The sequence below is a fragment of the Rhea americana genome, unplaced genomic scaffold (assembly GCF_003343005.1).
Source record: "Rhea americana isolate MKP2758 unplaced genomic scaffold, rheAme1 scaffold_136, whole genome shotgun sequence".
In the NCBI taxonomy this organism is placed as follows: Eukaryota; Metazoa; Chordata; class Aves; order Rheiformes; family Rheidae; genus Rhea; species Rhea americana.
In genome coordinates this window covers 2248874-2273527 of record NW_028185439.1, presented here as the reverse complement: position 1 = coordinate 2273527, position 24654 = coordinate 2248874, and the positions used below count along the sequence as shown (strand labels likewise).

The 24654-nt window shown below is 39.3% G+C and overlaps 1 protein-coding gene across 7 annotated transcripts in view; it reads right to left on the bottom strand.

Moving 5' to 3' along the window:
* ST3GAL3 (ST3 beta-galactoside alpha-2,3-sialyltransferase 3) overlaps positions 1–24645 on the bottom strand; it is a 188298-nt gene extending 163653 nt beyond the window's left edge. For 2 of the 7 annotated variants that reach the window (XM_085298219.1, XM_085298216.1), the window contains exon 1: positions 24453–24642. In XM_085298219.1, the coding sequence (XP_085154345.1) occupies positions 24453–24567 (115 nt within the window). In that variant the 5' untranslated portion in view covers positions 24568–24642. Of the gene's footprint in view, positions 1–24452 lie in introns of all 7 variants that reach the window. The other 5 variants (XM_085298218.1, XM_085298215.1, XM_085298214.1 and 2 more) reach the window with 5 other exon arrangements.
* Between the last annotated feature and the right edge of the window lie 9 nt (positions 24646–24654).

Sequence of the window (24654 nt, the reverse complement as noted above, 5' to 3'; positions counted from 1 at the left end):
TTTTGACCATAAGTCTGACTGAAATTTCCTGCACAAAKGAATAAATTATGGGAAAAGAGGTAAAAATTAAGTAAAGGGAGATGGCAATGAGTAGGGCATTCTATGAATAAAGAATATTGCAGAAGCCTGAAACATCAGATCAAAAACAGAGCAAAGGATCACTGATCATTCAGAGAAAACAAACWGTATATTTCTAAATCGCTTAAACTGTTAATTTTTAAGAGTGAGGGGCTGGGGAGGAGGAAGTTCTTTTGGTTTTGTGGACTGGTAAGTTTGGAGGTTTTTTTTTTACTTTAATAAGAGCATCTTTCTCAAGTCGGATAACCTTGGCATTCTTTCTATACCATACTAAAACAAACATACCCATTAACTCCCCCAAACCAAATCAAGGCACAGCAATACTAGTCACAAAAGATGTTATTCAACACTATACACAAACTCTAGCATCTTAAGGCCAAGGTCTCCATATGGAGAAATGTGAGCCAAAAGCAGGATTTAGGGCCAACTTCAAAACTGCACATATGGAAGAGAACTGCAACCACCTTAAGATCCTCGCTGCATCCAACCAGGCAGTTATCACCAACTCCAGACCTACAGACACTTGAGAGAAGGAAATTAGATTTATCAATTGCAGCAGACTGTTCTCCCACAGCTGGTTTTAATTAAGCTAATTTGGTGGTAGTGACTAACAGCAAGCAGAGCCTTCTCAAATCACTTTGCAARTATTTTTGCCAGCACTTCATCTGCACTGACCAGGAATACTGGATGCTAACTAGGATGTCATTCTGCAATTGTCAGAGGTACAGCATCTACTTAAGAGTGGATTATCCACTCTTCTTAAATAATACCTGGTACTGTTACTCCTTACAGGTAACAGAGCAAGGTGAGAAGGTGCAGAACTTGAAGGTACTAGTCCACCGAGAAAACTATTTCTGAAAGGCAGCCACATCATACACCTGAATTTCATTACACCTTGGACATATCCATGCTACAGGAGACAAATTAATGAACACACAGATACTCAATAGATTTTTGAGCAAGAAACAAAACAACATATGTAATTCCTAGGCTAGCTGTCCAGTCCCCTAAGCTACTTTTTCTTTCGTTGATACATACAGGATGATTACCATGAAGARACACTTTTGGTTATACAGTGATCTCAGAAGAACACAGGGCACTGCTGGACTTCACAAATTTAAGCCTCAGTTCCAGGCACACCTAAGGGAGAGGAATGGGTCTAGCAAGAGAATCTTTTAGATGAAATACAGCTAGATCAAAGTTTTTATGAGAAAACTCATCCACAAGTAAAACCACAATCAGAAAGACTAATAGTATCAGTACCAGCACTGGTACCTAAGATTGGCACATATTAGCAACAGATRTATTCCTAAGTAAAAGTTACAGGCTGGTCAATAGAAAGTAGTCTTTTGCAGGAACACTTACTACTTACCCAGACCTGTCCTGTTTGGTTCACTCAGACTATAAATTTCAAACAAAATCACTGGTTCAAATTAAAATGCGTGACYTAGCCAGCTCACCACAAAAGCAGGCTGAAGCACTAATCCTACCTATGCTCAAGCTGGTGAAGTCACAGAACCCAGCCCTATGTCACAGCCAAGACAAAGGAGCAGATTTTGGCTTGTTCGTGGCCTGCTTGGAAGAAGCCCATGAGATATGGTTCTGGAGAGAAGAGAGGTCCAAGAGAGCTAACTGATTTTCAAGGGTCACATCCTCCAAGTTCAAGAATAGTGCAAGCCACTGTGCAAGAAATCAAGCAAAGGCAGCAGGAGGCCTGCACAGATGAATAAGGAGCTCCTGACAACTCATACATGAAAAGGAAGTGTGCCAAGATGGAAGCGAGGTTGGATGATCCAGGAGGAAGACTGAGACACTGTCTGATTGTGCAGGGAGGAGGTTAGGAAAGTGAAAGTCCATTTGAAGTTGAATCTGGTGAGGGATGTGAAAGAYGAGACGGGCTTCTATAAGTAAATCAGCAGGAAAAAAAGACGGAAGAACTATGGAAAAAATGGGAAAGACTAGGAAAAATGTGAGCACGCTGCTGAATGGGGCAGGGATCCTGGTGACAAAGGATATGGAAAAGCCCTGGAGAAATAGACTAATGGGAATCTCACGAAACTCAAAGGGAAATGCAAAATCCTGCACCTGGGAAGAAATAATCTCATGTACCAGCACAGACTGGGGGATAACTGGCTGGAAAGCAGCTCTGCAGAAAAGGGCCTGTGGGTCCTGYCAGACAGCAAGTTGAACATGGGCCAGCAAAGTGTCCTTGTGGCAAAGGTGGCCACCAGCATCCTGAGCTGAGTTAGGAAGAGTGTTGCCAGCAGGGTGATGAAACTGATCCTTCCCCTCTCAGCACTGCTGAGGCCACACCTGGAGTGGGGTGCCCACTACTCAGGACAAGAGAGAACACAAAGGACAGAGCCAGACTCTTCGCAGGAGTGCCCAGTGAAAGGACAAGAAGCAATGGCACAAACTGAAACAAAGGAAATTCCATTTAAACATTAGGAAACACCTTTTTCACGTTTTTTTTTTTTTTTAACTGGGTGGAGGGATGGGGATTGAACATTGGAGATGGTTGCCCAAAGAGGCTGCAGTCTATTCTTGGAGATATTCAAAACCCAACTGAACATGGCCCTGGGCAACCTGCTCTAGTTGACCCTGCTTTGAGTAGAGGGGTTGGACTAGATGATCTCCAGAGGTTCCTTCCAACCTCAGCAATTATGTGACTAATACACACCTGCTCTAAATCAGTGCTGCTCTCAAGGTTTTAGTGCAAGTGCTTCCACTCACATTAGACTGATTCAGGAAGAATTAAACACTGAGGACTAAAGCTAAGAGAGCAACAAAGATGAACCTTCCAGTCTGMCAGTAACACAATGCTGGGCAAGAAGTCTTAACAGCAAGTTTCAAAATGAGAACCGAGACTGACATTGAGCACAGGATAAATCCAATAACCACAAGATTAGAGTTCACTTACAAAGAATTTCCTCCCCAGGATAATGAAAGGTATTGCTAAAGCTACTATTTGAGTACAGGAGTGGAAATCCAGGAATGATCTTGTTGAGGTTGTGACTATTACCCTAATAAATGTTTTTTTAGCATTGTCTCTCACAATTGGAACAGCCGCTTTAACATACCAGTGTGTGAAATGGAGTGTCCAACTCTAGGAGATGCCAGAATTAGCTCACAGCATCCAGGCATTCTCTCGGCAGTAGTTGAATATACTGAAAGTGAACTAAGTGTCCTGCATGGGAAACTTCCTCCAACAAATTTTCCAGAAATTTTCAAGCAGTTGGGTTTTTGATGCCCCACATTCTCCCAGCAGAAATTTAAATAGTGCTGGCACAGCTTCACAACATAGCCCCAAACTTAACAGCTCCTTGAACACAGTGTCCCAGGCCTCACCCTACCTTAGGGCCATCACAAGTACTCCCTTCATTGAAAGATTAAACTGGCAAAAAGCRATTCTCTTTTAAGCCTTCTGCTGTTTTAGAGTAGGTTGACATAATTTGCCATACAATCAGATGAACAGCAGAAGCTGGCTCAAGGTAAGCAATGAGAACAAGGAATAGGTTGAAGCTCAAAGAACACAAACAAATTTCAAATTGTGTTTATAACCAGTGTTAGATGAATTCTCTGTAGCCAAAGCTCAAAAGCACACTGTTAACTCTCCATTCACTCCTCCTCCATCTTAGCTCAAACCCTGCCAGCCATCTCTTTCCTCTTCTGTTCCCAAGTAACTCCATATCCAAAAGCTACCCTATCATCCCAGAAACAGGCAAAAGAATGTGAAGGCAAATTGGGGAATCAGTTATCAAAAGCTTATGAATAAATTTCTTTGAARCCTGTCTACATGCAAACTTTTACCAATGAAATCACACTGTAGTTATACAAATAAAATTATCTGAGTCATGATAAGCAGATTCACAAGGTGAAGAACTTGAGGCTTAAGAGTTTACTATTATCTATTCCATCAAATCATCTAGTGTATATACATCCTTTCCTGATGTTATGGTTTCTACCAGTTTGCCAAGTGAAAAACTGTTCTGGCAAAACACCTTTTTTGCCAGCATAAGAAAAAATAAATCCGTGTTAAAATTAGAGGCAGCAGAAGTACAATAAATGGAACAACAGACTTCCTACACAGCGCTCTTAAAACAGCTACACAGCATACAATTATAACCAGCAGACCAACCATTGGTTCTCACTCTTGTRCTACCTGCAAGGGAAAAACTATAGCAAAGTAAAGGAAGAAAATCCAGAGAGTTGTATTAGTTCCATCACTGCTGCTACCATGAAGTTGTCACACAGGCTGGAGCAGCAGCAGACARAGTTTGCTACAAATGAACAGTTTCATTTCTCCTTCCTTATCCCTGTTCTTGCAGGCTCTTTCCTAGAAGCAGTCAATGTCTTTTGAAAAGATACATTTTACCTTATCTATACATTAATATATCCTTTAAAAACATATCCTGTCCTTTAAAGCAGACTAGAAACATTATGTAGCTCTGATAACCAGTTGCTTGTGAGAATGCAAGGGACAACTAGGTGAGGAAACATAACATCRTAGGAAGGAGGGGGCAGCTACAGAATCACTCCTGCAATTTGCTCACCTATTAACAGAAACCAACAAAAGACACTTCAAAGTCTACTATAAGGAGAACGGCACAAAGCTGCATTATAGTACATTCAGAAAATAAAACAGTTACACTATTTCCAGCTAGAATTTGGCAGTAAGCAAACGGAGGGAAGGGTACATTATGCTCCCAGCAGAATTCCCAGTTTTCAACCCAAAATTAACACCAACCTCAAAGTGTACTTATATAGTACTTCAGCCCTGAAGCAAAATTAAGAAAGTTGTCACATCACATGTGCTCCAGCACATCACTGCAACTCACCCCAATCATGGCTGTGCCAAAACAACTGCTAACATGGCAGGGGGAGGCTGCAAATTGGATCACCAAAAAAATACGGGACAAAAAACATCAAAAACCTTCAACCAAATGCAACTACCCCGTTACTCATAGCAGATTCGTCACCAAAAATCAACATACCCATGTAACTATACCCTCAGAATCTGAGCTCTGGAACACTCAAGTCCTTTCCACAGAACTCAAACGATCCTCTGGCMAAGCAGTAACATTCCTTAAAAGCAGGCCTTAAATAACTGCACACCTGTCAACATTCAAATAAAACAACTTTGCAGTGAACAGAGGCCAGAGACTASGTAAGAATGTGGTAAATAAAACAGCAGAGGAAAGGCTGTTGTAAGGCTATTTAACAAAAGAGCTAGAACAATTGCAACTTTGTCCCCAAATCAGTACTGTTCTTCTTTCATATTTCAGTTTCACCTATGAAAGAAAAACTTCCTGGAAAGCTGTCCAGGGTAATGAATGCCTCATCTAGAATATAAAAGGAATAGTCTTTCCACTGCATTCAAGAAAAAGAAAACCATATCAGAAAACACATCTTTTAAACTCTTCCTGTGGCAGCAAAAACAATGAGAAAACATTAATGCTGTTCTAACAAAATTAAGGGACTGTCCATAAAACKACTTAGCAAAACCATAAAAGCATGGAAAGAACAGGAGATGACCCAAAGATGACTGTGTAATAATCTGTTAACAGTTCCCATGACCAATACATTGGGGGGAGGGGGGAAATCCTCAAGCTGAGAAAAACTATTTTTGTATCTTATACCAACAGTACCCTCTACTGTTAAAAAACAGGATAGCACAAGGTGAAGTCTGTCCCTGACCATCACGAACAGCTACACAGCTTACTTGTTAACTACCTAGCTTCTTGCAAAAAATGTTCCAAGTTTGTTTGTTCCTTCCCAGTATAGAAGCAGGTTTGGAGTTGGTTAAGACATCCATCTACTTCTTTTCCCTAAACCACCTCATCTTTGTGATTGGAATAYGACAGATAGTTTTAGCCTCACAAAAAAAGAATTGAAGACAAGCCTTTAAGAAAGGCCAGGACCACTCAACAGTGCGGCAATATCTTCTGAATCATTYCTGTAAAGCCAAAACACAGCTAGCCTTTAAAATCAGTGCATCTCACGGATGCATGGAGAACTCCAAATACCTTATCAGCAGATTCTTCAAAAAGCAATCAGCCTCAGTAACAGTGCTAGCAGACTCCTCCACACTGGACAACCAAAGACTAMCCACCAGCCCCGTGCTGGAGGAAGGATGCACCATTCTGATGCAGATTCACACATAGCAAGAGCAGAATTAGGGAGGTGAAGCAGACAGTTCCACAGCTCCCATTCTTGGGATGAAGTTTSCTGACCCAGTCTTCTGTGAGTGGTTTAGTTATCTCATTACAAGAGTCACCACAGTACTTTTGAGGACAGTATCGTGACAGTCCTACYGAATGCTTATATGAGGAGAGAATTACTGTGCAGACTATCTTACTCTGAAGCAGACTATCTTACTCATTCTGTGCATGTGCTGGCAGCATGAAAGAAAGACGAAAYGATGACTACAGTAACTGCACACATAACCATTGTAGGTAAAAAAAATCAGACCCATCTACCTAAACGGAGGGATTAAAATGGGCACAATACATTAGTTTAAGACACACCAGGGAAATGCTGAAAAACTCCTTCATTTCATCTATTTAAATTAGATGTTGGTCTGAGCTAGAGAAAAAAAAAGGCACAACTCAAAAGTACTGCATTCACATTGGATAGGAGGAAGTGAAGAAATGAAACTAAGAGGAACAAAGCCTAGCCAATATTTGAAAAACAACATTTGCATGTTAGTATCACAGTAGAAAAGTAAAAGAATAAAGAGTTTAAATAAGCCCTAGGAAAAAGTCACAACTTGATTCTCTAAAAATCAATTTACTTTGCCATCTACCTTCATATTAACACAGCTGAATGTGTTGAAGGAGAAGCTGTTGAGGGCAGAATTGTTCTATGTGGAATCACCAGATACTTCATCTGTAAATAGCTGTTGGAATTTTGTTTCYCTTTGTTTTCTCTTGAACTTTTCAGCCTTGAGTTTTAATCAGTCATAAAGGATCCTTAGAGAGAGCAACAGTAAAAACACACACAAAAACTAAAAAAGACACCCAAAACAAAACAAAACACCCCAGCCTTTATGAGTAGCGAATCAACATTCGGGATGAGCCAATATTTTCCTGGAGCAACTGCCATCCAGTGTACATTATGAGGCCCTGAAAGCTGGACCTAAAGCACGCTCCTCACAACCTGCACACATAGGTGTAGGGACTGATGCTGCCTGACGTCCCATACTCAGTTGTTTCAATCACAGAACGTGTTGCAATAGTACTACCAGAGCATGGCTCAGGAGTCCTGCAACAAACCTAAGAACCTTCMTTATCTCCCCTGAGCACAGGCAGGTTTAGACACCTAAAATGACTCTGTGTTATTACTCAAAGGCACTCAGAGATTTTAATCACACCCTACGTTGCTGAAACAGTATATCAGGGATCTACTCTCCGAAGCCAGCCATTCAGAAGGGGTCACATTTGTCTCTTATTCAGAATGTTTGATCTCTACCAGCCTGAAACCACAGTCTTGGAGATTTGCTCTCCCTCCCAAACACATCAAGATGTTTTGATTTCTTTCCTTTGGARCAGACTCAGAACCACATTTATATACATTCCACAGCAACAGCAACAAGACGACATCCAAGCATGGGGCAAGAACAAAAATATTTAAATCTTGGCAAGTGGACAGTATTTCCTATGGGATTTCAAACTGGAGGTGTTATAATATGTTACAGTGAAAGACAAGCTGATCTAAAGTAATCGTAACAATGAAACCCCAGTGTCTCCATATGGAAAAGCAGGAACAAGACTATGACCTGTAAGCCACATAAAATAATTCTCCTCCTCCACTGATACAGGCAAAGCCTCCACAGAAATACTGTAGYAGTCCAGAGTACCACATTCCAAGAAAGATGCACACAAATTTCAGAGTCTGAAGAGCAGCAAGAAGGATCACAGTCTAGAAAATTTACTCCACAAAGGAAGATTTAAAAACTTGACCCCAAAGAAAACAAAACTTACAGAACTTTGTCAGATAACTTAAAATACATAAATATATGCCAAGAAAAAGGAAGGGGAGGCATGCTCAGAAAAACACTCAATTGACTTAAACTGCAGTCAAAGTGATTTATATTGGACATCAGAAAAAATATGCCTAAAGGGAAGAATAATTAAGCACTAGTATAGAGTAATATTGACAAAAGTTGTTTTAGAATTAGCTTAAAATATTGTTTCTCAAGGCTTGGACAAAACCCTCCTGTAGTTCATCCAATTTCTTCTAAAGGATAACATTTTGAGTGGTCATTATGAAAAAAACTGCCTCTCAAATGGGTAGCAATACTTAAGATCAGACAATCAAGATAAGTGTTACCAGAAATTAAGTGTATTAATCTACACTAACAAAAACTATAGTACAACCAACTTACAAATCAAATATTTACTCAAGCACCTTAGAGAGTAACTAAACAGACAGACAACAGGAAAGCACACTGCCTTGCAGGTYCAGCTCTCACTCCCGGTTGTTTTGGAATGCCAGGGAGATAGCTGGGCTAGAAGATTGAGAGTTAGGAGAAGACAGATGCAAGCTAGTGGCACCAGAAAACATACAATATTAAAATAAATGAAGCTGTTAGTAGTTTAAAAATATTATCCAGAAACATGAGATGCTTTCTAGTCTGTTCTCATCAGAGAAACCAAAAGTGTTTGTGTGGGGAAACAGCATGGGAAAAGAGAGAAAATAAAAATGACMCACTTGCACTTACTCCTATCTTCCAAGATGGAACTTCTAATTTACAAGAACCTGCACGTGTTTATAATCCTCTCTGAGGAGAGAGCATCCAACACGCAATTGCGGAGGATTTATATACCCCACGTCATAGCATATTCTCCAAACATTTTATGGGACCAGACAGACATTCCAGAGATGAGGCTTCACACAGTACAGGATGTAGGAAGAGAACCACCCAGCAATCAAGGCAAAATGAAGCCTTCTGGAAACATTCATTCCAATAGCTCCCATTGGACACAGACAAAGGAAATAGCAAGTATAATAGTTTTAATTAAATGTTTTATAAAGCACACACTGCAACATACTAAGAGAAACTGAAAAAAAAGTTATTTTAAGAGAAAATAGCTTAGAAGAGGAATACACTGAGTTCTTGACTCTGAGAAAAAAACAGTTATGGCATTTGTCACCGATTTCCAGACTTTGTAATGCTTTGGAAATTTCATCTTTGAAGGACAATAAGCAGAGCTGCTGTGAAASAGAGACAACTACTGTAACTTGGTTTAGTCACTACAAGCTGAACAGAAAGACAAACAATTGTGAGCAATGGCTAAAAGGACCCAAAGGGTAGATATATTGGCAACATACTAGACCACGGGCAACATCACCACACGTACCTATACCTCAGAGAGTTTTAAAATCAATAAAGCCATTAATAGGAGAGATTTAATTGCTTYAGCGTGCATCTGACTAAAATATAAAATGCCTCAAGTCTGGAAAACGTTTGCACTGTATTAGAAACTGCAGAACCAGAGGGACTTGGAAAATGTAGAGCAGAAAGATGGAACACAACAGAATACCCAGTAAAGAGTGCTCAAAAGAATCACAAAAACACACACAAGTACATGAGCAAAGCATTAAGACCACTATTCCTTTTGAATGCAACACACTGCAATCATCCTTTTTCCCTTGAAACAGGTTTCAAATACAAATTTGCAAGTTCTAATCTGCATTCAACACTCTAGTATCACCATATTTTYAGTTGCAACCTAGACATGCCTATTATTAACAACTAGCTGGCAGCACTAAAAGAAGTTCAAACACAGCAGYGTTCCCATTTAATCCAGCTATTTTCAGTGGCACTGCCTTCTCTAGAGGGAACCAATAATCACATGCATGGCCCYCCTGGCAACTATCATCCTCACACCAGTCCTTGACATCTGATTACACATGGCCCATAATAGCCTCCTCTTCCAAATAGTCCCTTGTTATTCTGAGCTTACTAAATAGCTGAGTGTCAAGTATTCAGAGCCTAAATTACTGGGGTTGCACAAACAGCTGCCGCCTTTTTCTCACTGACTTTCTCATCTCTCTGCCTCTGGAACTTCAAGGTAGAGCTCTGATTAACTTTGCATAACCCCCTTYTCTCACTGCCCTCTGGACTTTGCTTTCTACCTACAATAACATTTATTTTTTAAAAARAGTCGATACATAGAAAACATTCCCACTACCCATTATGATCCCCTGAGTTTTTCAAGTCCTTCAATAGAAAGCACAAACTATGGCTGCAAACTGCAGCCCAAGAGGTTCAAGGYGGAGATTAGGAAAAAGTTCTTCACTATGATGGTAGGGCACTATGGAACAAGTCAYGCAGAGAGAGGTGTCTGTTGTTTCTGTTTTTCTGTTCATCCTTATGGTCTATACTACCTTAACAATAACTGCTTTTGGACTGAGCCTCTTCAGAAGCAAAAGGCCTTTGTAGCACCACTATTGCCTGTATTGTTATTGTACATGCAGTATCATACATGCCACGTTAAGGATTCCTTTATGGATCTGGYTCTTCTTCAGCAAGTCCCAGTACAGTTACCATCCACATCCTGTGCAACAAATGCTCCAAGGCTCAATAAAGAGACATTGTAAATAGAAGATGAAATACAAGAAAGCGTATGCAATGATTTAACTGACACAAAGCAGGAAAACGTTTAGAGAAAGAAAAACACCCATCTCCAAATGACAACAAGCCTTCTGTATTAATATATAATGTGTGGTCTCTAGAGAGGGCTACAAACAAACAAGGGATTGTGAAGATGATTAAATGCTCAGTTGCTAACATATGACCTATGAGGAGATACAGAGAATGAGCCTTGCTCAGTCTGGAAAAGAGAAGGCTTTGAGGGGATCTAATAGCAGTCATCYAAGACTTAYAAGYTTWCCAAGACGACAGAGCCCGAYTCTTCAYAGTGGTGTATGGTGGGATGATGAGAGACAACAAAACAAGATGTTCAGGTCTGATATAAGAAGAAACCCTTTCACCATTAGTATAGTAAAGCATTAAAAAAGGTTGCCCAGAAGGATTGCGCAGTCTCCATTCTCGGAGGTTTCCAAAGCTTGACTGGACAAAGACCTGAATAATCTGGACTCATTTCATAACTAATCCTGCTTTAAGCAGGAGGTTGGACTAGAGACCTCCTAATATTTCTTCCAAACAGAATTTTCCCGTGATTTACAAAGTCTTGCTTTATTCTTGAAATGACTGAAAAAAAATTAAGGACRTTTTAGGCCAGAAAGAATAGGGTAGTAATGGGCACAATAAAGKTACTAAATGTAGGAATAAGGTTTTGGGGATTTCCATTTTCTGGACACAGAATACAAGAGGGAAACTTTTTCTCCTCCTTATACATGCTATCTGTGTGCACGCACATGAATATGAGAGTTCATGTATATTGCAGTTGTATTTAGTAAATGAGCTCTTTTTTATTACTAAAGCTCCAATGATATGGACTAAACAGACTCAGAAGTAAAATATGAATATAAACTCAAATGAGAGAGAAGGGAAACGATTCAGCTTTGAGTATGGAAACGATTCAGCTTTGAGTAACAGAAAAGATGGAGACAATAATTTATTGTCAAAGTCTAATCCCAAATTTAACCCTGCTTTGCTAAAATAAAACTACTTTTGTCTTCAAGTTGATCACATATCAATAGTTATTACRTGCAAACCTAAAAAGTACAAAGATTGTTTTTTTAAAAGCAACTAATTTAAGATGYGTACTGATTTTTTCAGGTGCTTACAACTTAGGATACATTTGGGAATTTGGAACAGATTTCCTGAAAGAGTGGATCTAGAGCCTAATACCATCAGATGTCAAGACACAAAGTCTCCTGTTAAGAGTATTCGTAAGTACTGCAAGATTTTTTTTGTGGGGGGAAATGCAGGAAGAAAGATTATACTGTATTCAAGCCTACAAGAAACCTTTCAGTCAAAAAAAAAAGGGGGGGTGGGGATTTAAATATTTGCATGCTYGCATGAAGAACTTTAACACCTTGAAGTAAGGTTCACTCTCTTTCCAAACGTGGCTTTTCAAAGTTTTTGTTGGCCAGACATCATAAGTGTTACTGCCCTCTATACAGATGCCCAATCCTTTGCTGAACCTTGGTGAACTGTTGGATTCTATCATATTTTCTACCACGAGTTAAACAATCACCACACTAGGTCATCTTAATTATTTTTTTAAACRGGATCTCAGAATTAGAAGAATCCACACTTTCATTACATTAATCATCAATGAGGTAAGACTGTATAGTCAGAACTTTTCTCCTTTCTCTTCAACTAGCCAAAAGTCTCTTAAATAAAATGAGCTTTTCTATAAATAATCAAAGTAATTAAAATCTTTAGAGAATTAGATTTTGATCTGTCTAGATTTCCTTCCCTCTGCAGTAACACTAGCCTAGTATCCCAGAACCGTACTTTCCTGTATAATGTCTACTACTCCCCCYAGATTCTTTGGGCATATGCATTATAAATAAGATTGGGTTTAAAATTTTTTTTTTCCAGGATGAGACATTAAAAGACATTTGAAATATGAGAGGTGGAGGTGTAAAAAAAAAAAAAAGTCACAAGATAGGACTTGATCAGATTATGAAACTGGCTACTGTCAATAGCAGTGGACTGGATATGATAAAATGCAAGATTCCTTCCAAACAAGTTCCTCCAAAAGCAAATGACTCTGTAGTAGCTTTTGATACACTATTTAATAAAGTTTATCCAGACAATAGCATTGCCATTTCATAACTGCATAGGAAAGAAGAATGCTGTGCCTTTTTTTGTTGTTGCTATCATATTTATTCAACACGCAACACATTTTAACATTGCACAATTTTGGCAAGTGGAGTCAAGCAGGAGAGATCTACTGCCCTCAAGTGGTACCTGCAAGAACCGCTTGCTTCAGCGAGCGCTGGCTTCGAGCTCCAGACTCTTCACCGGCATGGTTTCAGGAATATTTAACCAAAAGGATTAGTTTAAGCATTTCAACCTGCCTGATACGGAGTAAAACCATCACTTCTTATGGTCAGCAGGGGAGGGGAAGAGGAGGCTCCTGTATTTTCACACCTTATCAATGTCCTAATGCAATCCGCAGCACAATTTTCCCAGTGAATCTGAAAGCAAGCCAGAGGAGCAGCAGCGYTTACGTGGGCTCAGCAGAAGCCTTTCCCTTATGGCATGCCCACAATTCATTTCACATTGCCTACCCCGTCAGGTTATTTAGTCTTTACAAAGATTAAAGCATCTAACCAGAAAAGTTAGGACAGAGAATACAAGGATAAAACAAAAACGAGCTGTTCATGCAGGAAGAAGTAACGACTCGCAAGCACAGGGTAGYGGACAGTCCCAGGTACGTAATCTAGAGTTCCTGGCGAGAGAGATTTGCCAGCAAATATCACAAGCCTGCTAAACCCTTTCACACAAGTGTGAAAAGCTCCGCACATCTGCCCCCCCACCCCGCCTGTAGTGATCTGTTCCACAACACAAGCAGCAAAGCTGACTGTAGAGTAAATATTCCTTTTGGTTTTTGTCCAGCTCTTCCAGCCAAGCAACAAAAAWTTTAAAATTTAGATTCAATTTTCCATCCAATAGATGTTTCAAACTTTTTKTCTTAACAAGTCCTCAAAGAAGAGACCATTACAAGACTACTTAACACCATGACCAAAGAATAAGGACACCATGGACAAAGGATAAGAAAAGCTACTTACCGGGGTAATTCCTTTCCCGCAAGGACACAAACACATGCAGGATTGCTGAGCAAGGAATACCCTTTATGCCAAAAGTTTTATGCCAAAAACAGCAATTAGTACACAAGTTCAGGGTTTTTTTTGCATTTTTTTTTCTTCTAAATAAGGTACACAAGGCTTGCTTTTTTAAAAAATTTATGGAAACACGATCATGTTTTAAGTAAAGTCAGTCAAAGCATCCTAAACTTTCTGAAATTAAGCTTGTAGAAGCACTTCTTTCTTTAGTTCTTTTTTTAGGCTACAATTATAAAGCCTGACAGCAATGAGTTATATATCTGACATCATTTTTTGTTCATTATCTAACGGTTCCTCTCAACCTCTGGGCTGTTATTTTCTGAAACCATCAACATACAACAGCAGATTTCTCTAGTTCTTCGTCCTGCCTTTTTGAGGCAGGACACATACTTTGCATAGGAGAGTACATAATGAAAAGTATTTAGCCCTAGTCTGTAGGCTGTGTAAAATTTTACAAACTACATYGACACTTAAATCATTCAAAATTAGGAAACACCAACCTAAATGCCATCCCTTTTAAGTATATATTATATATAKMTATATGTATATATAGATATAGAYGGTCTCYATTCAAACAAGCACAAACTATTTTTCCTCAAATAATATAATATACTGTAATTACGAAACTAACTTTGTACAAAAAGTACGTAGCAGGTAGAAGTAATATATCATTATGCCATACTAAATCTTTGATATTTTCTTATTGCAAATAAGGGATATTTCTCAATGTGCAAAATCAGCTTTCAAAAGTTTAGAAATATTTAAACCACACCTGAATCATCCTTAAGTATTAAGTAAACCAAGAAAATTCAGTCACAATCAGAAGTGATATTAACRCATTGTCTCACTAGATTTCTATTTATAGACTACACTGCATTAACTCAGGTTTTTGCTTGTAATAAGGTATTGGACCCAAACACAAAAGTGCAGAAGTAAAATAGATATGAATGTTATAATGAATCATATTTAAAAMTAATAAAAGCTCTTCCAGTGTTCAGATAAGACACATCTGAACAGACATCACAGCAACAGCACTAACAGAAAACAGCATTACTCATTTCCTAGCAATATAATGGAGAACCAGCTGTGCTCCACTTGGAACACGATGTAATTGTGAGGAGCAAGTCTCAGAAGGCAGAAAAGTCTTAACAACTAAACTTACAGTAATCAGATTTCTAATTATTCCTGGAGCATTAGTGACTCCTATAGTTAAAAATGCCAGAGCTGTTCCATTATTCTCCTCTTTTCAAAAGCTGTTTTTCACTTTTTGAGCAGAAGTTTAGTCTGTGCCTGAAATGATTTTTTTTTTAAGTGTAAATAGAAAAAGAAATAGTGCTCTGTGTTTGAGTATGGAGAGAAAAATATATCTTTCTGTTATAAAAAACACTACCTTTAAAAGAAAAAAGCAGCTGCAGTATTAACGCAGCTGGAAACCACAACACCTTTGATGTGGTGAAGCTGAAGGCTGAAAAGCCCAAAGCCCATTCACAACTGCTCAGGTTGTACAGTTAGTTCTTCAGGCACTTCCACTGAGGCATCCTCGACGTCATGCCCCAGCTGTGGTACCCACATCAAGCCACCAACGCTGCCCATACTGACCACTGCCAGCTTTGTGATTATTGATAGAGCGTTCTGAAAAATACTGCTGCGTTTTTGCAATACTGCTGTGTTTTTGCAAATACCGGCAGCTAATCTCTGTCCCAAGAAGGAACTTGAGCATTTTAATTCTCTTCTGAACTCTACAAGCATAGAATGTGTGTTATGGGAGAGAAAGCCTCATTTGGCCAAACRGACACTGGACCAAGAGCCTAGAGACCTTTTTTTCTATTCATAGCTCTGCCTTTGAGCAGCTGTGTAACAGGGAATAATTTCACTTACCTGTGCCTCTGTTTTCTTCGGTCAAGTCTATTTAAACTTCTCTATAGCTACAATGTGTTAACTATTCTCATCRCAGAAATTATCAAGCGGTATAACTTGTTGCACTTCACATTTAGTGTTCCTAACACTGAAATCCACAGGAATAGCTTTGAAAAAAGTTACACGCTATAGCAGGAATCAAGTTAGAGCAGGAAGGATCCCAGCATCATTTGAAAGACAACAAACATATGTTCATAAGCTCTTAAAAGGCAAATAACTTTTTAACGCATTTTGATTCTTCTTCTTCTTTTTTTTTTTTTTTGGTCACAGAGCAAGAAAAGCTAAACAATAACCCTCAAAGATGCATAGCTTTGATTGCTGAATCACCAAATGCCTAGACAATATTAAGAACTGGTTACAAAATCTCTTCTAGGTTTAGTATCAGCCTAGATTTTTTGTATTATCTATCCTCATGGACTGCGACATCATCAAGAAAACAGTGCAAACAAGCAATATACTCACGTGGTAGCTTGAAGGAGTAACCACTTGAAATCAAGCATTTCAAGTTCAAACATCCACTTAGGGAAAGCATGCACAGTACAGATTTTTGCTTGGTGCCTGTTGCATTCTTTCTGAAGTTCAGAAGAGATACATAGTTCATAAGGAGTCATACCTCATGACCCAGTTCCACTCTTCTTGCAAGTCATACCCAGGTTTGGCTGGTTTATTGTCTCAGCCTGACACAGTGACCTAAGTTCAGACTACTATGAGAAAAATGAGCTGTTATTCCAACACAAGCACCAGATAGGTTGGCAGAAGATAATAACTTGGGAAATACCTCTTCCACGAAGCATCCCTGAGTATAACAGACATGGTCAGAATGAGTACTAGGGCCACGGTCAAAAGACYGTGGCAGAAACAGCTGTCCACCTTAAGATAAACCATGCACTACTTCCTTTCTGCCAAAATTTATTGCCCCATCATCAGCAGAACTGATGTGAAGCAGAATTGAGCATGAAAGATGACCAAAGCCAGCCTACCTGTTTCAAACCAGATGGAGAAAGTCGGTGCKATCTATTCTATGAAACAATCGATAGAGTGGAGCTTCCAGAAAGGCTAGTAAYAGCTTAAGGTGCAGGAGCCATTTCTGTAACGGCTGCAGGCCACAGGAGCATGCTCTGTGCCGCCAGGAGACAACACAGTGACAAGAGAGGGGAAAGGCAGAGAACCACTCGCTAACATGTGCGAGACGGTCTTCACAAGGAGGTCTTGTTTCCTGCCACACTCATCGCTAMGGTGTCCACAGTCAGCTAAGATGACTAAACCCCTTCACCTCTGAAAGGATGCTGCTGCTGAACCACTGCTGAGAAAGGCGAAGTGCTTTCACTGCACCATACCTTCCAGAATACAGACAGCTGCTGACTTCGACTTCTGAAAAACTGCATCAGAAAACTGCATCAGCTTCAGCTGCCTGGAAGAYTGCTGACCCTTATGAACAGTATCCCAGTCTGTCTATCCAAAGTCACAGGAACATACCCTTCCCAGACTTGCAGAGGACAGAGAAAATGCATAAGAGTTGAGCAAATGAAGCAAATGAAAACGCTAAGTTAAGGTTAACTGAGTAAAACAAATAAAACCACATTCTTAATTTTAATCTGCATCAGTTCCTCAATTATATCCACCTGTTAGCCACAAAAAAGGCACGAGGGGGAAGCGCAAAACCCTGAATAAGGAGCCCCCAAAATAGTAAGACTGCTGTTGTTGAGAGAAGCAGCAGCTCCTGACTACTTTAAGATGCAAAATTAAGGCAAAAGTGTGTGTAGGGGATGGATAAGTATTATTGCACCTTGCTTTGGTTAGGTTAAAAATCAACATAAGCTCAGAAGCAGAACAGTAACTCAGGGCTTAAGAGCTAAAATAAAGATGAAATAACAATGAGTACAAGCAGAGCATTATAGCCACTCTTCATTCCACAACAAAGTACTCAGGGTGCTATGTTCTTAATGCCCTCTCATTAAACCTGCCCCTTTAGGTATCTAAACTTTAAGAGCAACCAGCGTGTTTTCTTTCTGCAGTCAAATTCCAAGGACCAGGCAACATTACGTTTGCTCCCTCCCTCAAGGACTCTGTCATGCATCATTTCCCCATTGCCCCAGCAGAGTTTTGTCCTACTCTCTAATACTACTGCAGTACTAGAAAGTCCTGAAGAAAGCAAAACCTCTAGAAACATGTGGCTGTAAAGCAATGCTGGGAATTTCACCAAATAGGCAGTAACAGATCAGAAAAAGATGAARCATTTTATTTCCTTATTTCCCTAACCTACCTTATGAAGTGGCATCTTCTAAGAAGGCAGCTCTAGAGAGGCATTCTTGAATTTTGGGGAGTTTAACTCTTTGGTACACCTTGAAAGTTCTGGTTTACGTTCACTGAATAAACATGCTCTTCTACCCCAGCGCAACACAGGCAGCAGCCTCCAGCAAAAAGGACAGAAACTCTACGTRGTTGCATCAAACAGCCAGAGCAAGACTCATCAAGAGCTTACCTACAAGCAAAAGGAGCTGGCACACTACAGCTGTGGAAGACACTACTACAACTTAATTTCCTGGGTTCCAGGAATTTCAGTTTAGCCATGCTCCTTGTTCTGGAAGGCTATGAGAAAGCACAAAGTAACCTGAACAGTGATAATTTCGTGGCAATCAATTTTTCAGTATTCTGTTTGCAAATAAGAGGATCATCCACCATAATTAGTTCTGTAAGTTTTTCAGTTTCAAGTTGAACACAAGTGGAACATTTCAGCCCAGTAGGAGCTCGTAGTATAGCATAAGCTAGTTTACCAGGCAAATGATATTTTAAACACCTATTTTACATTTTTTTTCTAATATTGACAACTGCCCTGATAACTGTTCAAAATAGAGAGTAATGTTATTACAAAAAACACTCTCACAATACTCAAATTCCTAAGACATCTAAAAAGTAGCACAGTGATTCCTAAAATCTCTGGCTGGATCCATTTTAYGAGAACTTTCTAAACATTTTTTCTTCAGTTCTGATGCAATGAGTACAGTACTAAAACAGACTATAGAACAGCTGAATAAATTAAGCAAGCCTTAAAGTTGCTAATAATTTAAACATTATTAAATCCACAGTAATTCATCTCAACGCTGTTCCTAGTCTCCTCTCCCAAAGCAGAGCAATAACTGTTTTAGGAAACTTACAGTACTGCAAAGAAAGTCCAAAACAAATTTCTAAAGAAGTTAACGCCCACAAGGTTAAAGTCTATCGGGCTTTTCAGTCTGGGAAGCAGTAATAACAGCAAAGTCTACCGGAAAAAAAAAAAAAAAAAAAAAAACTCTAAAGCCAAAGCAATAGACAGACATAGAGCAGCTGATACAGTTATCACCTGCATTTGTTTGTTCGTGCTCACCACGGGGCAATGAACACTCCATAATTCTACATTAAAAAAATAAAGGATATGCTCCCTCACCCATCTAACCACAAATTCAGCCAAGTTAGTTCAAAACACTTTCATCAGTGATTTAAGCTCTCAACGTCAAGCTGAAAACAGAGAGTGCTCCTACATCCCCTTCTGTGGCAAACATAGTGTATGACAGTAACTCCCAGCAAAATAGGTCTGAACAAGAAGGTATTGCATGCCCCTTTCCATGAACAAATTTGTCTCTGGCCTTGCTGTTCAGCAAATATGTACGTGTCAGCATATCCAACAACATCTCCCTTTACATAGAACAAATGACAACACCAGTAACGCAAGATGCAACAGTTATATCCAAACTACACACATACTGTGAGGGTTTAGCCACACAAGAAAGAGCATGCACACTCCAAACTTCCGTAAGAAATTCTTCAATACTGTTTTCATCTTAGGGATATTTTAATGCAAAAGYTGACAAGAATACCATTGCACCTTGAGTGAGAAAAATCAGTAGTTATAGTAAACCAACCTAAAGACATATTTGTTTTTCATTAATTTATTCTTATTCACTGTGAGACTAGTTTCCATAGAAATGCAAGCAGATCAAAAACCTGCAACCAGAAGTTAGTCAGTTTTGCCTGTTTATGTGTCTCCTTGGTTCCCATAGGAACAGACATTAAGAAAAAGAAAAGGATGAGAGTCCTAAAATACCTTTAGAAAAAATCGTTTTCCCCACAGCTTTATCTCTTTGGCTGTCTTTCCAAAATTAGAGGTGGAAATAGCATTGAGYAAGAGATGAAAGAGTAGTGACTTGTTGATTTCTTTATGGTGTCATCAGCAGAAAGTGTTTCAAAAGCCACATGCAAATTCAGCAGCTCACAATCTATAGTTACAAATCATATTAAGCTCTGGGAAAAGTACCAGTATGTATTTGTTTTGTAATAATTCTATGCTAATGTATGCAGAAATACAACAGAGAGCAGGAAAACAGCATCACATGCTGTCCTTGTCCCAGGTGTGTTCCAATACCCTGAGAAGGCAAACCAGCAAAAAAATGTTGGCTTGGGAGAATGAGTCCAATATTTTCATAACCAGGCCTTTTTTTTTTAATGGAAGTATTCCCTCCTTAGAGCATATTCATTTCACAAATTGCAAAAACAGSTACACACACACACCAGTTTATGTAACAAGCATCAGTATTAGAGTTTAACATGCCTGTACTCTGTCCTTTACAGTTATGAGTAAAAATGCAGTCCTCCAGGCTGATAATGTAAACATAGAAACACTGCCAGCAAACTCCATCTATTATTCCACTCTCCAAAGACGCTAGGGCACCTTCCTATGTGTTGTCACCCAGGAACTATTTTCCTTCTTCCTCAGGGCCAAACCAGAATACTGGAAGGTATAGGAAAGAGGTTTTAGGGAAGAGGTTGCAAGGCACGTCTCATACGTTCAAAACTTGCTCCTGTCATTACCATTATTCCAYAAGCATTCCCTGGAAACTCAACATCCAGAAACATAACAAACAGGGTTATGATTATTTGTTACTGCCAGGTCTTTCTAGAATGTGCAGGATGCCTAACTCTGATAGCAATCTTATTTCCTTCTTCCTCTCCCACATCAGATTGCCACGTCTATGTACTTCAGACACCTCCAACTTGACAYTCTTGAACAGAAGGCTGTACTGTCTGTCGGCACTCCTGTGTTGGGAGAACAYGCAGGCAAGGTGTACAACTCTCAACACTATCACCAGAGACCAAAACTGCATCAAAGAAATCAGGAAAAGAGAAAGGAAAACTGAAAGCTTGCATCTATCCTAACCACTGCTCCTACCCTCCCAGCGATCGCCAGAACTCACACCCCCTCCAGCATTCACACAATGCCGCATGCCTCTGTGCGCTGTGCTGAACTACCGCTCTGAGAACTAACCACGTATCATCACAACTGTGAAACAAGGCTCAGGGAAAGGTAGCCAGTCACAACACTCCTTACTACACAGGTAAGAGAGGAGTAACACTCATTGGAGGTTTGTCTTGAATGGAAAAAGCACCTGAACTCAATTCAACCTTAATTAGTTCACGTTAGCTGAATTCAACCTATTCTCATCACAGAGAAGATAAGCCATAGAGAACTAATTCTCTTCTGCTCACCTCTGTATTTTGGCAAGGTGTACAGTTACACATTAAGGAGAACAATCTCTCAAAACTCACTAAGCCATTGCTCAAGAAGGACAAATTTGAAGTTAAGTAGGGACACTACAAGAAGCATTCATGTGTATCTTTCACTCCTTCYAGAAGGCTAGCCTCCATTCTTGGAGGTGCTGGAAGCAGCAATAAACAACATACTTTACCCATTAATTTATTTAGCAGCTAAATATACAAACATGCAAGTCTCAGCATGACTACATTCCTTATGGAGTTACCAAGTACATCCTTAACAGCAACGTACAAAAGACATTTTCTAAAGTATTAAGAGAAAAATAAAAAAAATCACACAAGAAGGAGGTACACAAATATTTTTCACTATATCCTATGACAGATTTGTTTGTGCCCAATATTAAAGGAGTCAAGTTTACTAAAACTGCAGTCTTTGAAAAGATTGCAAGAGTGCCAGTTGTCAGGATTAGCTTAGTTTCATGCTTCCGCTTGCATGAAGAATGGAGCAAAGATGAATACTAAAGCTAAGGAGTCACGCAGAATAAAGCCACTGATGACAAAAAAAGAAAAATAATAATTTAATAGGAAGATGACTTAAACATAAAAGAAATATTCCTGGATCATTAAACACTCAAAAAGTAAAACAGCTAATTTATTTCTGCCTTTTTGGATATCAGCATCATCATTTTGAACAAAGCCACACACTGAGTTATATGGAAATAAAGGAATAGCAGCAGCCACTACAAACCATCTACCTTGTGTACTGAATTACACAAGGTTCCCATTAGGAAAAAAGAAGGTATAATTGCACCATCATACATCATTTCATATTACATATTGTCAAGGAAGCCTAATCATAGTTAAATAAGCAACTTCCTTTCTGTCAATTATTAACTTCCAAACATTAATTTATAGATGCTTATCATTACCTCTTCACCTGGAGTTTCCTAATATAGCTTTGTTTTAATTTAAATTGTGCATAAATTTCTCACATGTAAAATTATGTGATAAATAAAACATTTTTGGATACATACAGAACTCTAAAAATCAACAGAAAACTGTTACCCCCATAACGTCTTTCAAAAGTAATCACATAAGACTGCTGTTTACAGTAATATTTTCAAGAACTTTATGAAGTATTTAAGACAATCCATAAAAAATTCTGAATGATTCTGAAAGCTCCTTTTCAGCTGTGGCAACTGGTGAAGATCAATTAGCCAAGTCTTAAGACCAGTGTCATAGCTTTGTACCTGTTCAAAAAGCTCAGTATTTCAACTTCCAAGAATAAGTGAAGAACACATTTTAAACACAAGTTTTTTAAAAAGACGGAGTCATACAGCTAATAAAAAGTCTGCGACATCAGCTCATGGTGATCTTGTCCCATCCTGTCAGAACACGCTGCACATCTGAAGCCAGCCAGTACACTCAACAGAAGCTACTCTAACCCTTGCAACAGAGAAAGTCTGCTCTTTCAGGAAAGTGTTTGTGGCTAGAAATAGACCACGTTTCGCCTACAGATTCGCAACATTGTATCAAAAGAGAAAGTGGCATCCCCACCCTGTAAGAGACTGACATTGATTAAAACAACATATGGCACCTAGGACTAGACACGCACAGCTCAAAGAAGCAAAACCTGAAGGAATTTAGAACTCATTCCAGCCCCTTGGGACACGGCATGTAAGTAGTGAAGCTCTTCTTCTACAAGCTAACGAAGTTCACCGCTAAGTTGTGGCCTGAAGTATTTTCATTGGCCTTGGAAAGCCCTGACACAAGTTCTGCCGCTGTGAAAGAAGCAAAGGACACCAGGTATTCTAATTTCAAAATAGAGTGTCATGTTGTAACAGATACATCAAAGTTGGTCTTTTAACTATATTCTGCACTTATTTTCATTCAGAAAGCATTTTCTGTACMTCATGGGCAAAGGTACTAGTTTTCAGAATGTCTCAATCAATACTTTTGACTCTCAATGATTTAAGCGCATCCCTTAAGAAACAACTCCTGCCCGGAAAGGCACTATGTCATCTTAAAAATTCATTCTTCCGATACTTGTTCCAGCACAAGACATCTTAGTAGTCCTCCTGTCAAAGTCACTGCATCAATGCAAAAGATTTCTAAGTCATCATCCAGCTACCAGACAAAACGTCTTACAACTTGTAACAAAAGACAAGGAGCATACAGAGGTGGAGAAGTATGATTAAGTTTATTAAATGTATTGCAACAGAAACCTCCTGCACCGTACACAGATAGGCAACATAGCGAACACGGAATTTGACAGACAGCTTTTGGCCCAACAGAAGAACAATTCTGGATCAGTGTTTCTCAGCCACTGACCCAGAGAACACTGTTTGACTGCGGCACATCTGAAAAAGCCCATGGAACAGCTGCAGAAAAGGCTTGCTCGTGTTTTGGGCTGGGGGAAGGGAATTGTTTGTTTTTATATTTTCAGCGTGCAATTCTCCCATGCAAGCAAGAAAATGCAAAACAAGGAAAAATGAAAGCAGTAATTGAGCATTCAAAGTTAAGCCTAATTTATATCTGAYTGCAACGAAAATCTCCTGTGGCATTACTGCACAGTACAATCCTCAGATTGAATTCAACGAGGTCAGATGTCCCTTTGGACTTAAAAAGGTTGAGCGATACCATTTTAGATGACAGATATTTGGCAGATAGTACAGTGGAAGATAAATGTAAGATAAGGATTTCTGAAGGACAAAGTGAGATGATGAGATAACCAGTACCATATGATTAGAGAAGGAAATCAAAAGCCAGCAAAGARAAAAAAAACTCATCTTAGATATTTTCTAAGAATCAAAAGGTACCAAAAACATAGGGAAAGATTCAGGAAACAAAAGTCTCAGTACACAAGCTTACTTAATTTTGACAATTAAGCACCATAAACTAAGAATTTTCTGAGAACTGAAGTCTCTAACACTAGATTTATAGAGCATGAACCTGCTTTTCTACTCAGTAATAAAAGYAAAGCCATAAAGAGCATTAGGTAATCACAAATTCAACCCCTTAAGCACACTAGAGAGCTCCCGCATTTGCTTGGGCTTAATCGCATCTCTCTAATACTAGTAAATCAGAACCACCTCAGTACGTAGCAACTATTTTAGAGGCACTTTAGGGAGCCTGAAAAGAGTTTCTGCGCTTATACTTACTCGAGTCCTCCCATCTGAGAAGGTGCAACTTCCAAGCAGAATAGTACAGAAATCCCAATACCAGAAAGAGACAGAGGGCTAGCAGCAGGTTACGCATGAACACCAGCAGTCCCATCTTCACATCAGATCTGCTCCTCTACATGACCTGGGAGAGAAAAACAGGTGGAGGCATTGGAACACCTCCTCCTCCTCCTCCTCCTCC